The sequence below is a fragment of the Emys orbicularis genome, chromosome 4 (assembly GCF_028017835.1).
Source record: "Emys orbicularis isolate rEmyOrb1 chromosome 4, rEmyOrb1.hap1, whole genome shotgun sequence".
NCBI classification, from domain to species: domain Eukaryota; kingdom Metazoa; phylum Chordata; order Testudines; family Emydidae; genus Emys; species Emys orbicularis.
In genome coordinates, this window is record NC_088686.1 from 138,783,629 (window position 1) to 138,798,861 (window position 15,233).

General features: G+C 50.9%; 1 protein-coding gene across 1 annotated transcript in view; it reads left to right on the forward strand.

The window, feature by feature from the left end:
* GRM4 (glutamate metabotropic receptor 4) overlaps positions 1-15,233 on the forward strand; it is a 183,302-nt gene that overhangs the window by 122,039 nt on the left and 46,030 nt on the right. The window contains exon 5 of the mRNA XM_065403414.1: positions 1,791-1,931. Coding sequence (XP_065259486.1) covers positions 1,791-1,931 — 141 coding nt within the window. The remainder of the gene's footprint in view (positions 1-1,790; positions 1,932-15,233) is intronic.

Consider the following 15,233-nt stretch of genomic DNA (forward strand, 5'->3'; position numbering starts at 1 on the left):
GCAGTTGCATAAAGGGGCCAGGTTTGGGGTTGGAGTGTGGGGGGAAATAAAACATAATTGTGAGAGAATAAGCTGCAGAGTTATTGCAGCTGTTCAAGGAGATACAATTGCATGCACTGAGCCAGTACACTCCTGGGTTTTTTTTTGTTTTTTTGGAAGGCTTCGTGTCAAGCTGCTTGCAATACCTTATCTTGCCCACGGGGATGTATGAAGTGTTGTGGGTTATTTATGTTGTTGCATTTATAAGCAAAGGAGGGAAATATGATCTAGACGAAATTACCATCTGGTGGGTGCACAACTGGTTGAAAGACCATATTCAAAGAGTAGTTATCAATGGTTCGCTGTCAAACTGGGAGGATCTATCTAGTGGGGTCCCACAGGGGTCTGTCTTGGGTCAAATACTATTCAGTTTCCTTAACGACTTGGATGATGGAATGGAGAGTCCGCTTATTAAATTTGCGGATGACACAAACTGGGAGGGGTTGCAAGCACTGTAGAGGACAGGGATTAGACTTCAGAATGATCTTGGTAAATTGGAGGATGGGTCTGAAATCAACGAGATGAAATTCAATACAGACAAGTGCAAAGTACTACAATTGAGAAGGGGAAAAAATCAAATCCCCAAATACAAAAGGGGGAATCAATGGCTTGGCAGCAGTACTGCCGAAAAGCGTCTGTGGGCTGTAGTGAATAGCTAAATCACTGAGTCAGCCGTGTGATGCTGCACCAAATGTCCTTCTGGGTCTGTTAACAAGAGTGGCACAGGTAAGACATGCGAGGGAATCATTTTGCTCTACTTGGCACTGGTGAGGTCTCAGCAAGAGTACAGTGTCCAGTTTTGGGCACCACACTTGAAGCAGCTGTGGTCAAATTGGAGAGAGTCCAGAGGAGAGCAACAAAAATAAGAGATTTAGAAAACATGACGTAGGAGGAAAGACGGGGGCAAGTTTAGTCTAGAGAAGAGAAAGATGAGGAGGGGCCTGATAACAGGTCATCTATGTAAAAGGTCGTTGTAAAGAGGAAGGTGAGCAACTGTTGTCCTATCCTGGGCGGACATGGAGAAGAAGCAATGGGCTCAGTTTGCAGCAAGGGAGATTTAGGGTAGATATTGGGAAAACCTTTTGAAGTCTAAGGATAGTTCAACACTGGAACAGGTGACTTAGGGAGGTTGTGGAATCCCCGTCATTGGGGGGTTTTAAGAACAGGTTGGACAAACACCTGTCAGGGGTGGTTTAGGTTTACTTGGCCCAGCCTCAGCTCAGGAGGATGGGCTAGATGACCTCCTGAGGTCCCTTCCAGACTAGATTTCTATGATTCTGTGAAATATCCAAGTTCAGGTCTTCTCCCAGTGATAATACTCAAGAGGGACACATCCTTGGCTGGTAGAAAACATGGTGGCGCCACCATTTCACATCAATTAGCCCAGAATCCTCCCCTCCCAGAGCCCGTCTCAGCTGGTCCCAGGTCCCTTCCCTCATTCTAAGCTACAAGTTGACCAAATGGCCTAAATATCACCCCAGTGCATGCAGCCCTTGGGTCCAGGCTTGCAGAATGCAGAGATGGGAGGTGCTGCTGAGGGCTTTCATCTCCCATTGCAGTCCGTGATGACGCCTCTCCCTAGCTGCTCTGTCACTTTCTGCCCAGGACAGTTGCCCACTGGATCTTTGTGGTTCCCTGGAATGGTCCCTTCATCCACTTGCCTCTTCCCTCTCCAGCTTGTTTCAAACCCAGCTGCGCCTGTTCCAACTGACTCTGGGATTTCACGCTTCCCTCTACTGTTTCCTTGGCAGGTTTCGACCGATACTTCTCCAGCCGGACGCTGGACAATAACCGGCGGAACATCTGGTTTGCTGAGTTCTGGGAGGACAACTTCCACTGCAAGCTGAGTCGGCACGCGCTGAAGAAGGGCAGCAACATCAAGAAATGCACGAGTAAGAGGCGGGGTGGGACCGGGAGGGGTTTGGAGCAGGGCCCCATTGGGCCAGCGCTGGAAGGAGTGGGAGAAGGGGCCCTTTGTGACGCTGTTACAAGGGGAACTCTGGTGTCCCAGGAGGGAGGGAAGGTGAGGGACTCCCTGTGAAAATAGATGGGAGCAGCCTGCTAAGATAACAGTAGCAGCAGGAAGAAGCCCGGTGGGGTTTGTCATTGGTGTTCATGGGTCACTCTGCTGGGTAAGGGGAGATGACACACGGACAGACCTCTCAGCTTTGGGGTCAAATGGGGCTCATGCAACAGGGCCTAGATTGCCATCCTATGACTCATACAGCTCTGTGGGCATTTGTGCATATCATGAACTGCACCCTTACCAATGCTGTTGGACTCCGCCTCTCACAATCTCTACCCTACAGAGACGATCAGAAGGATAGGGCTGGAAAGAGGTAATGTGGCAGAGGGGTGTGTGTGTGTGTGTGTGTGTGTGGTGGGGTTAGTGTTGCAATATCCGGGGGTGCTATAGGTGGGGACTGAGGTGCATTGGCAGAGCTGTGTGGGGAGCCCAGGGCTGGAATAGCAGGGGTGTTGTAGATCAAGATTAGGGTGCACTAGCAGAGCTGGGCAGGAACCAAGGATGTCACTAGCGAGGGGGTACTGCCGGTCAGGATTAGGGTACATGGGGAGGACTGCCTGGGAGCTAAGGACTGGAGAAGCAGGCATATATTATATGGGTTGTAACCCATGTGCATTGGCAGAGGAGGGTGGAAGGTGTGAGGCTGGAATAGCAGGGAGGGCTGGTGGTCAGGACTGAGGTATGTTGGCAGGACAGAAGTAGCAGGGCTTGTGGCTGGGCAGGACTGGGACATGTTGTCTGCTGGGTGGGGAAGCTGTGCAATCCCTCATCTCCCATGAGCAGTAAAATAGCATCGATTGCACTTACCTAACCACCTCCCTAGAGCTCCTTTTCCAGATCCCCTCTCCTCCCTGGGGGGCCTTTCTGCTCTCTCCTCAGGGTCTCCTTCCCTCCAAACAGCCCTTCCCATAGGCATTAATTTCCCTTTGCAATAATTCTTCCTCGTCTGCTCGTAAGTTTCTGTTACACCACCAGATTCATCTGCACGGTTCCTCGCCGAGTTGTCAGCGTCTTCTTTTTTATTCCCTTGAGAAAACTCGCTGAAAATGGTTTATTAAAAAATGCATTCAGACAGGTTAGAGAGTTGCGCTGGGTAGGGAGGCAGGGCCGTGGAAATGTCCCTCCAGCCCGCTAGATGATGAGAGAAAATATTCAAGACATTCATACTACTTGGAGCGGCTTTAAAAATGTTTCCTTTTGGTTTCCTCTTCCAGCCTCTCAGATCTGCCCAGTTCTGCTCCTCATTGGTTTGGAGCTGCCTTTGATTCTCCTCTGAAACGGGAGCTGACAGCCAGGAATCTCTCTAAGCCCCCTCTGCTCCTGTTCAGTGTTTAATGCTTTACCCGCGGCTGGGAATGCCACAGAGTGAGTTGCATCATGTCTTTCAACTAGGCCATGCATCGAAAACTGCCCAGGCGAGCACCCAGATCAGACAGACTTGGGGCTCTTTCAGAAACTGTCAATGTGGGGGGGAGGGATAGCTCAGTGGTTTGAGCATTGGCCTGCTAAACCCAGGGTTGTGAGTTCAATCCTTGAGGGGGCCATTTAGGGAACAGGGGTAAAAATCTGTCTGGGGATTGGCCCCCCCTTTGAGCAGGGGATCGGACTAGATGATCTCTTGAGGTCCCTTCCAACCCTGACATTCTATGAATTTGTCAGTGCACTGGGCATGACTGTGAGCATAATCTCATGCTCATATGCACCTACACATGGCACTCACGGACTCCTCCATGCACACAGATATCCTGTAACATACATGTGCAACACACAGATCTGCTGTAACCCCTGAACAAATCACACTCCTCTGCATGTATGCAAGTGCACACCCAGCCATGCTTTAACAGATGTTTGCATTTGCACACATCCTCACACCCACTGAAATGTGCGTGCCACCTTTTTCACTCCATCTCTGTTTTTCTCTTCACCCATGTCCCCTCTGCCTCCTCCACCTAGAGCCAATGAAGTGCTTGGCGCTGTTTTCTGAGAGCACAAACCCACCACGATTCAGTGTGTGTCCGCCCTGCAAACAAAAGGCACGTTCTTAACCCACGTTGACCAACACTGCAGTTAAAACAGCAGGGAAGGCGCAGCAACTCGGCATTTAACTTGGGTTAGCATCTCAAGTTCAACCCCAGACTCAGCTAGGGGATGTCTACACTGTGTCTTGACAGCGAGGTAGACAAGGTCTTGGCAGTGGGGCTGGCGCTAGCGTGCTAACGTTAGCGGTATGGATGTTGCCGCTCGGGCTCTGAAACCCATCCAAGCCCCTAGGCTTGAGAGCCCAAGCTGCAATGGGTGACTGGGTGACCCCTGCTTCTGCCTGTGAATGGCTGTGCTTGCCTGTAAGTCCTTTGGTGTAAGCAGCTAATTTCCTGTATGACTCGCCCAATGCGGTGGTGCCTTGAGCGATAGCACCGCGTCGACCATTCACAGTCTGGCAGCATGTTAATCTGTAAGCACGTTGCAAAGGGGACTGGAGATGGGGCAGGGAACATTTCACCCCCCGCGCTGGAATTTGGTTTAGTGATGCTTCCTCGAGCTGTTTGGTGGAACGAGCTGGGAGCTCTCCGCACGGACGCTGCTGGACAAAGGGCAGTACCGTGATTTATTTAAGTACATGCATTTATGACGTGCCCATCGCTGCAGGGCCAGAGCTAAAAGTTGCCCTCGCAACTGGCACTGTCTGTCTAGCTCGACAGCTGCCTCGGTAGAGAGAACAAGGGCTGAATGGAGCACGGAGCCTGTACTTCTGCCTAGAGATGGGTCTGGGCTGAGGCATATGGCTGCAGCAGGTGAGCAAGTGTCCTCTGTAGGGCTGGGGTAAGGGCACTTTATCAGCCCTCACCTCTCCTGAGAGCTGGCTGGCCGCCTTCTCTGCTGGTGTCAACCGGTGCAGCACCACAGGGTTCATCCCTTCACAACAGCCGAGTATGAGCCCACTCGCTGTACGTCTGCTGGCCCTGCCTTTCCCCATCCCTCTCTCTCACACACTCACAGTGCTGCATGGGTCTGATTCCCATTTACACCCAGCCCAGGCCCCTTTATGCCACTCCGGCAGCACAAAGGGGCCTTAAATCTGGCGTAAATTACATTTACGCTCCCCCCAAGTGCCCTTCATGCTGCCAGCGGGTGTGTGAAGGAGCCCTGGGGGCCCCTGAGAATCACAGCCACCTCGTCCGCCTACGCTCTGTGGCCCCAAGCAATGATCTCGCCCTCTCTCCAATGTACCTCCAAACTGGCTTCCAGCCACACGCCTGCCCTTGCTCTCGAGCCCTAAGATCGCCCTGCAGTGGGTTTTCATTAATGCTTCCTCTCGGGCCAGATCCACGGCTGGTGTAAACCGGCCATGGTGAGGGAACTGCACTGATTCACACCCGCTGAGGATCTGGCCCCATGCCGGGGGCCGCTTTGCTTGCTGCGGATTCTGGCATTCGGGTAGCACACCCAGTCTAGCTCCCTGCCCTGTGGCAAGCGCTCTGAACCGCGGCTGCAATGGGGTGTCTGGCAAGGAACATGAGCCGGTGTGACAGCCTTGAGATAAAGGGCTCCAGTCACTTTCTGTGCCTCTGGCTCCAGGACTCGGTATCATTTACATGGCAGCCAGTGTCTCCGGGGTTTCTTTTTTTCCCCTCTAACAACAACTTTTCACTGCATTTCCCTGTGAGGCTAAGTAGTTTTATGGAGTGAAATATTTTAATTGGTGCTGGAGGCAAAAGGTGGCGAGCACCAGGGAATCCATCATTTTGCATCCATGTTTGTGCGTGGGCATGTCTCAGGAAAGTCACAGAGAGAGGAATGTCTTCCCCGCCTGGGCTTCGCCACTTCCCCTGCTTGCTGGCTAGAGGCAACGCACCCTCTTGGAAGTCTGGCCCTAGCCTACAGCCCATGGGTTTGGGAAGGAGGACTCAAGTGCCCCCTGCCCAATTGATCATGTTTGGCTGTTGGGGGTTAAAGGAGGGGTAGATTTCTAAGATACTTATCTGACTCTGTCATCTTCATATCTGAGCATTTCACAGTCTTTAATGTGTTTATCCTCCCGACACCCCTGTGAGGCAGGGCAGGGCTGCTATCCCCAGGGCACAGATGGGAAACTGAGGCACAGAGAGGCTAAGTGATTGGCCCAAGGTCACGCTTGGAAGGAGTCTGTGGCAGAGAAGGGAGCTGAACTTGGGACCATTCAGTACCAGGCTAGCGCCTGATTGCTTGGAGCCCAGCATGCAATGAGATTGATGTTCCTAAGTCACTTAGGCACTTTAGAAAATGTTACTTTCCATGCTTCAGTTTCCTCTGCTGCAGACAGAGTCAGGATAACGTGTCTTCCCTGGCTGGCAGGAGGGCTGTGTCAGCGCAGTACAGAATAGAGGCAGACATGGCCCCTGCCCATGGGTAGTCTGAAGCCTAGTCTAGATATCGGTATCTGATTGTGTGCTACCCTGGTATGGACTGCAGGCCCATAGGCGTTACAGGGGAGTCCAAATGCATCTGGTGCTTGTTCGGTATGAGCCTGCTGTCCCCTCTGTGCTGTGAGGACGGGACTCTCGAAGGGCCCAGGAAGCCCCAGCAGAATGGAAGCCAAGGGAGCTCCTTGCAACTCTAGAAGGCAAGGTGTGCGTTTGCATGGCTTCTCCTCTCCCTTGCGCTGGCGTAAAGCAGGAGTGACTCCAGCGTGAAAGTGACACAGGCACAAGGGGAGAATTGGGCCTCGTCATCTTTTGGAGCTGGGCTGTTCCAACCAGTGACGTGCGTCCCAACCTGGGTCCCTACCTGTCCCTGACCACAAAGGACCCTGGCACTCAGCCACCACCCTGACCTCCCCTTCTTACCTGACCACCTGCATTTTGGCCAGCTAGGGATGAAAGCAGTAAACAAGGCAAATAGGGAATCTGTCTTGGTGACAGCCCTGCCGTTGAGGTGACGGTTGGAGGCTCAAGGAGGTGACATGTTTACTGAAGGATTGAAGAGATTTACTGCTTGCCTGGTGCTGGGGGAAGACAGATAACAGCTGGGCTCTCAGACTGAGAGAAGGAGAGATTTCAGGACATATGCTAGCTCACCTATAAGCCCCAAAGAGAAACCATCTTAACCCTTGGAGTGCCATGCCGCATGGGAACCCAGCAGGGCAGGGACGCGGGTCTGTCTCTACCAGTCTGTGCTGGGTGATGCTGAAAATGTGGGAGTGAGAGAAATTTTGGAAAATTCATGGTTTCGCCCATAGCCGTTTTATGATCCAGGGACGTTGCTTTTTGGGGGGGTTTGGCAAGGTGGCTGGTGTTGCACCAAAGTGCACCAAGGTTAGAATTTCTGCCTGTTTCAAGGTGCAAATGGATCTTCATCTCACTGAAATCCTGACAGTTTTTTACTGGGCCCATTTCCCTTGAAGAGGCTCCTGTTTTGAAGTGGAAACCCAGGAAATCTCACTGGTATTTTGCCCCTCTCCATTCATGTGATCAGATCAACTTGCACAGATTCACAGTTGAGAGGGGTTTCCGGTTTGGTTGTATATCACCCCGTCGTAGCCCGGGATGATACGGGTGCACACTGAACGGCTCACACGAGGGGATGGAACATGCTTACGAGAAGAAGGATGGTCTCAAGGCTAAGGCACAGGACGGGGACTCAGGAGATCTGTGTTCCAATCCTGGCTCGGCCGCAGACTTCTTGGATGACCCTGGGGCTGGATTTTTCAGGAGAGTCGGGGGCTTTAGAAAATCTGCCCCTTAATCTCTCTCTGCCTCAGTTCCCTGTCTGTAAAGTGCAGGTAACAATGTGCCTTTTCTTCCAACCTGTGTCTTGGCTGCTTGCGTTGTCAGGCTTTTGATGCAGGGTCTGTACAATGCTCAGCACAGGGGGCCCAGATCTCAGTGGAGGCATGCAGGAGCTACCATAATACCTAGAGTAGTAATAATTACTGAAGAACCCTGAGTTACCAGTAGCTTTTCTTTATTTTGCTGGGGTGGGAGTGTCTTTATAGGCCTCTCGGAGACTCCCCGTAATACCACTTATTCCTTCCATTCCCATCCTATCTCAGGACAGTTGCCCTGTCCCCTTTTGAACTCATTTGCGCTTTGGCTGAGCAAGCTGCAGGGGGCGCTACAGAACAACCTGCATTGCCCCTGCTCGGCCCGCTCCCAACCTCCGTTCTGCCTCCTATCCAAAGGGTCTGGTTCAGTAAATTCCTGGATGATAGGCCAGACTGGACCACTGTGATCACCTGGTTTGACCTTCTGCATAGCATAGGTAGTGTAGATCTTTTAGAAAAACATCCAATCTTGATTTTAAAATCTCCAGTGTTGATGGATCCACCACAACCATTGGTACGTTGCTCCAGTGGTTAATTACCCTCCCTGTTAAAAATGTGTACCTTATCTCCAGGCTGAATTCGTCTCGCTTCAGTTTCCACCGGTTGGATCAGCTTAGATCTTTCTCTGCTAGATCTGAAGAGCCCATTATCAAATATTTGTTCCCCACATAGGTACTCTGAGAATGCGATGAAGTCACCCTTAACCTCTTTGTTAAAATAAACAGATCGTGCTCCTTGAGTCTAGCACCATAAGGCAGGTTTGCTAATACTTTAATCAATCTTGTGGCTCTTCTCTGAGCCATCTCCAGTTTTTCAACATCCTTCTTGAACTGTCGCTATCCCAGCAGTGGTCACACCAGTGCCAAATGCAGAGGTAAAATAACCTCTGTACTTCTCTGAAGATGCCCCTGTTCATGATTCCCAGGGTCACATTAACCTGTTTGGACACAGCATCACACGGGTTGCTCGTGTTCAGCTGATTATGCACCATAACCCCCAAATCTTTTTCAGAGTCACCACTTCCCAGGAGAGAGTCCCCCATCTTGTGAGAATGGCCTACAGTTTTTGTTCCTATACCCGTGACCGGACAATTGTCTGTATTGAAAAACATGTTTGTTTGTTTGCACCCAGTTTACCGAAATAACCTTTGTTTTGCTCTGTCTGCATCCAGAAGGGTGATGCCCGCCCCCTCAGCCTGGCTGCAGCTGGTGACTCTGAAATCTCTTTCCCCTCCTAGGAGGAAGGAACCGGGGGAGGCCCAGGACTTTGACGTCTCTGCAAAGGCAGCAGGGGCATGTAAAAGACACCAAGTGTGAAATGAGATGAGATGAAACTGAGCTAACCCCACCTGGCTCACGGGGTCCACTCTCTGGAACAGCTACTGAGTTGTTTTTCATCGGCTCATTTTTGCCTGCACCACAGAATGTGCTTTCAGCTCTCTGGGTCTGTACAGGATGCATGCGTCGTCTGCGTCTGTGCATTCTGAGTGTATCAAGGTGATTTGCAAGGATCATCTCAAACACCAGAAGTGCTCTCCTCCAGGGATTGTTTGTTTGGGCTTGTTCTAAATAAAGCAGGAGTATTGCACAGCACCTTCATCTGGCGAGAGTTGCAATGTAAGAGGCACTGGTTAGGGTGTCGGACTGGACATCAGGACACCTGGTGTATATTCCTGGCACGGGGAGGAAGTGGTGAGAGTAGGCAGCAGGGACCCACGTGTCCTAGGGTCCATTCCAGGCTTTGGCAGGGAGTGTTGTCTAGGAATGAGCAGGCTGGGACTCAGGATTCCTGGGTTCTATCCCAGGCTCTGCATGTCCCACTGATAGCAATGTGCACTATTGACATCTCCTGGTGGATACAACGCCAGTGCGGCTTCACTTGGACAGTGCCCCAGGTGTGAGATGTCCCCATGCTAGCGAGATGGAGGTGTGATGTAATGCGGGCAAGTCCTGAGATGTGCACTGCTGGCTTTTATGCCCTGAGGGTCGCATAAAAGCCAGGTGTTCACCTTTTGTCCTGCGCCCTGTGGGGCCGGGTCTTCAGAAGAGCTCGGAGCCAGTACCCACCGGGCCCAGTGCTCTGCTCCTTAATGCATCTGGGAGATAAACAAATAGCAGGTTTTGGGGCTGTGTCATCCAGCGGGAAAGGGGTTCTGGGCCCTGACACTGTAAATCGGCTTTTCTGAGTAGGTTTCCAAAGAGTGAAACCCAATCAGGGCCGGCTCCAGCATTTCTGCCGCCCCAAGCAAAAAAAAAAAAAAGCCGCGATCAGCGGCGGCAGTTCAGCAGCAGGTCCTTCGCTCCTAGAGGGAGTGAGGGACCTGCCGCCCCCGAATTGCCGCAGGTGCCGCCCCTCTCCCTTGGCCGCCCCAAGCACCTGCTTGTTAAGCTGGTGCCTGGAGCCGGCCCTGAACCCAATGAAGGGAAAGGGAAGGGGGGGAGATCCCCTGATGTGGCCACAAACAATGGATCTGAGCTGTGCTAAGCCCCTTGCACCTCCTTTTGACTTCAGTGAGAACAGAGGGTACTTAGTATCCCCTAGGATCAAGCCCTTTGTGGACATGTCCAAGGCGATGAATCTCCATGGCTCTGCATAGCTGCTCTCCCAGTGCCCAGTACTTGCATCATGCCTCCTGGGGAGGAAAGCCACGGCTACCCCCCACCCCCCGGTAGTAAATTCCCCTTGCCACCCCCCTCCCCGTGACCTGACAAGGGTGTGATGTCTCTTTCCCCAGGTACCATGAACAATGACGTGTTTGTGGAGTTAAATTAGACGTGCAGCCCCACGTCAAACTTGGGAATATGGCACGTCCATGACAAGGGCTGCAGAAGGAACCGTGTGTCCTTATTTCCTGTTGAAGAGGCTTGGCTGGGCTGCATCAGAGCCACTAGAGTAGATGCTGGATTTGACTCCTTGCCTCGTGCCACGTGTTGCCATTGACACCCGTGGAAACCAGAACGATAGAAATGACCACACGTGGGGCAAGGCGTTGGGAAACCAGGCCCCTGGAAAAGCTTGGTTGAGGTAGCGGGAAGTCGGTCTGTGTGCACATGGCTGGGAATGTTAAGCTGCAGGTGGTGTAGCTCCGGATATAGAAATACAGATCTGGTTTGGTTTAATAGACATGGAATCCTCACCTGTTCTCACCCAGCATGCCGTACATGAAGCACAGTGGTAGAGGGGCATCAAGCTTTAAGAAGACAAACCTTGCCCTGAAGAGTTTATAGGCTGTGTTAATGACAAAACACAAAAGGTAAAGGAAACACATTGCAGTGGAGGGCTGTCTCTTTCCCCTATACCCTGCGTCCTTTCTATCGCCCGTCTTTCCTTCCTCCATCTCGCCGTCTCTCCTTCCCGTTGTCTCTTCCCCTTAGCAGTGCTTGTGTTGTCTGCATACACTGATATTTGCATAGTGTCTGTGCCTTCATGAAATTCAAAACCTGGGCATGACCTTAAGGAACACATCAGCACTATTGGCTCCAGGAACTCTCCAGCACCAGGAAGCGACCCACTGGTTGCATTGTCAGTTGCCACAAGCTGCTGATCTCTTCATCTTAATAATAATGTGATATTTTAAGGGCACAGTATCAACGGAGGCAGTTGAAATCCTGAGCCATGACAGATATCCTAGGGACCGTCTTTAAATTATCTGAATCTCTCCGCAAATAAATTGTCTCCAGGATGATTGTTTACCAGATAAACAGAGAGGGGAAATAATAGCGCTTACAGCTGGCAATAAATAATCTGGATGCCTGAAGCTGGTTGGTCTCACTTCCCAGGGTTGTGCAAATGTTTCCTTTGGAGGAGTTCTGTGTGGGGTTCATGCCCCTGGGTTTTCCCTTAGGGTTGAGCAAACCCTCAATCTCCCAGTGAAACTCTCTCCAGACTGCTGTTTCAATTGCTCTTGCATCAAAATCCTACAGCTCTAGGGCCAGGTTCTCAGATAGTGGAAATCAGGTAGCTCTGTTGACTTCAGTAGATTGATGCTGATTTACATCAGCTGGGGATCTGGCCCAATCTACCCCAACTTCATTGCTCTTGCTTGGGGAATAAGGCCCTAATGCAGGAAAGCACGTACTTTGGGTATAAGCATGTTCCCAAACAGAAGTGTTTTCCTGAATTGGGATCTAAGTCATGGCAGATCCTTGGCTGTACTAAATAACATTTTGCTCCTTCTCTAACCCCTTCTTTCTGAGGAAATGAAGCCTCACAACATCCCTGTTAAGCAGGTATTCTACCCATTTTATGAATAGGGAAACTGAGGCACAGAGACTGCAAGCTCTTTGGGGCTGGGGCTGTCTTTTTGTTCTTTGTTTGTACAGCACCTAGTACAGTTGGGTCCTGGGGCTTCTATGCACTATGATAATAGAAACAAATTATAATAGTAAAAGTGACTTGGCCAAGGTTTTGCAATGAGTGGCAAAACTGGGAATAGAACCCAGGAGTTCTGATTCTCAGCCTTGCACTCAGACCATTAGAATGAATTTCCACCTGCTATTAAAATAATTGGATTTTGGCCCCACTGGTTCACATGAGCAGGAGCTTTCACAGTCTGTCTCAGCAGACAAGCCTCCGAAAATGACATTTCTGTCATCATCTGGCTCGGGGCAGGGGTTAGCCGGGGAAACGGGCTGATGATCAAAAGATAATGACAAGCCACAACAGTCAGAATGTCAGCAAGCTGCTTCAACCATAGTCACCATGACCAGAAAAGACTCCATCCACAGCAATATGCTTTCCCTTGCAAAAAATAAAAATAAAAAAATCCCCTCCTGATCTGAACCAATAGAGTGAGAATCTTATGGCTCCAAGGAAACCAAGTCCCCCAAAGTTCATTACACTTCGGGCCAGATTTTCAAGAGAGCTCAGCTCCCAGTTAGGCACCAAAATAAGTGTGCAGATTTCCAGGTAGGGTGACCGGATGACCCGATTTTATAGGGACAGTCCCGATTTTGTGGTCTTTTTCTTATATAGGTTCCTATTACCCCCCACCCCGTCCTGATTTTTCACACTTGCTGTCTGGTCATCCTATTTCCAGGAGAGCCTTGCATCATGTTGTCCGGAGTGTCTCATGAGCGAGAATACCAGCTTCAAGGCAGACTGTTAGGAAGCAGGGCACAAACCCCACACTGGTTGTGAGTTCTATACTTAAATGTCACCAACCAAGTAACACGTGTAAACTCCTCAGGCACTATAGCAGTCTTAACATGGGGTCACAGACAGTGCCCTTGGGTACTCCAATCTATCTGGCCACCCAACCAAGCTCGACTCTGGGATATATGGTCACTTTACACCAAAGATCACAAAATATTCAGGTTGCTCCCAGTCCCAAAGGGCTAGTCATTTACCCCAGGTCGATTTGTGCCTTAGATCTCTTATCAAAGGCAATGTTTGTAGCCAATCCTATAGTAAACTAAGGATTTAGTAACTAAGAAGACACCATCAGATCAGGATTAAACAAAGACCGTGAATGGCTAGCCAACTACAAAAGCAGTTTCTCCTCCCTTGGGCCTGGTCTACACTAGGCTTTTATGTCGAATTTAGCGCCGTTACATCGAATTAACCCTGCACCCGTCCACACCACGAAGCTATTTAGTTCGACATAGAGCTCTCTTAAATTCGACTTCTGTACTCCTCCCCAACGAGAGGAGTAGCGCTAAATTCGAAATGGCCATATCGAATTAGGCTAGGTGTGGATGGAAATCGACGCTAATAGCTCTGGGAGCTATCCCACAGTGCACCAGTCTGTTGACGCTCTGGACAGCAGTCCGAGCTCGGATGCTCTGACCAGCCACACAGGAAAAGCCCCGGGAAAATTTGAATTCTTTTTCCTGTCTGGGCAGTTTGAATCTCATTTCCTGTTTGGACATCGTGGCGAGCTCAGCAGCACTGGCAACGATGCAGAGCTCTCCAGCAGAGATGGCCGTGCAATCCCAGAATAGAAAGAGGGCCCCAGCATGGACTGATCGGGAAGTCTTGGATCTCATCGCTGTGTGGGGCGATGAGTCCTTGCTTTCAGAGCTGCGCTCCAAAAGAAGGAATGCAAAGATCTACGAGAAGATCTCTAAAGCCATGGCAGAGAGAGGATACAGCCGGGATGCAACGCAGTGCCGCGTGAAAATCAAGGAGCTGAGACAAGGCTACCAAAAAACCAAAGAGGCAAACGGACGCTCCGGATCCCAGCCCCACACATCCCGTTTCTACGAGGCACTGCATTCCATCCTAGGTGCGGCCGCCACCACTACCCCACCACTGACCGTGGACTCTGAGGATGGGATATTGTCCGCGGCCGGTTCCTCGTCGGACATGTTAGCGGACGGGGAAGATGAGGAAGGAGATGAGGAGGACGAGGCAGTCGACAGCGCTTGCACCGCTGATTTCCCCGACAGCCAGGAGCTCTTCATCACCCTTACCGAGATCCCCTACCAATCGTCCCCATCCGTTACCCCGGACACAGAATCAGGGGAAGGATCAAGCAGTAAGTGCTTTAAACATCTAAACATTTATTTTTAACAGAACTGGAATATTTATAATATTAACAATGGGTTTTTCATGATTTCTTTGCCTTAGGCGCTTAACTATTTAGTCCCAACTATTTAAAAAAAATCTAACAATGTCCGGTTTTTCATGATTCTGCTGCCCAAGACGCTCCACTCTTTAGTCCCTGCCAGTGCAGCTACAACAAAATCCGGTCGATATGTCCGGGGATAGAGACGAAATCCTCATGGGAGATCTCAACGTAGCTCTCCTGTAGGTAATGTTCAAGCCTGTTCATCAGGTTCCTAGGGAGAGCGATCTTATTGGGTCCTCCATGGTACGAGACGTTTCCGCGCCAGGAGACAATCAAGTACTCAGGGATCATTGCACGGCAGAGCATGGCGGCATACGGCCCTGGTTTTTGCATGCTTTCCCTAAGCATCCGTTTCTTCTCGCTGTCCGAGATCCTCATCAGGGTGATGTCGCTCGTGATGCCCTGCTTTGAATTAGGGAGGAGAATGTTAGTATTGGGACTGCTTTACAGCCACGCGGTGGAGGCGGGAGAGGGGCAGCATACAGGGATCTTTCCCTGGGACAGCCGCGAGGGGGTGGGACAGGGGCAGAGTTCATGCTTGCCGGATTGCTGGCGGCAGAGACTGGCATTGCTTTCAATGTGAAAGGAGGCCAGTGCTACTATTAAAGTTTTAAGCAGCCACAAGTCTACGGCTTACCATGTTTGCCTGCTACACAAGTTCAGGTGTCCTGCCCCGCTTCTCAGATCGCCACTGCAAGACCCCAGGCACTGAAGGCGAGGGCCGAAAATTCGACCTTGTCCTGAGTGCGCATGTGAGAGGTGCAGTGCATGGTTTTGTTCACAGAGAAAGACTATGT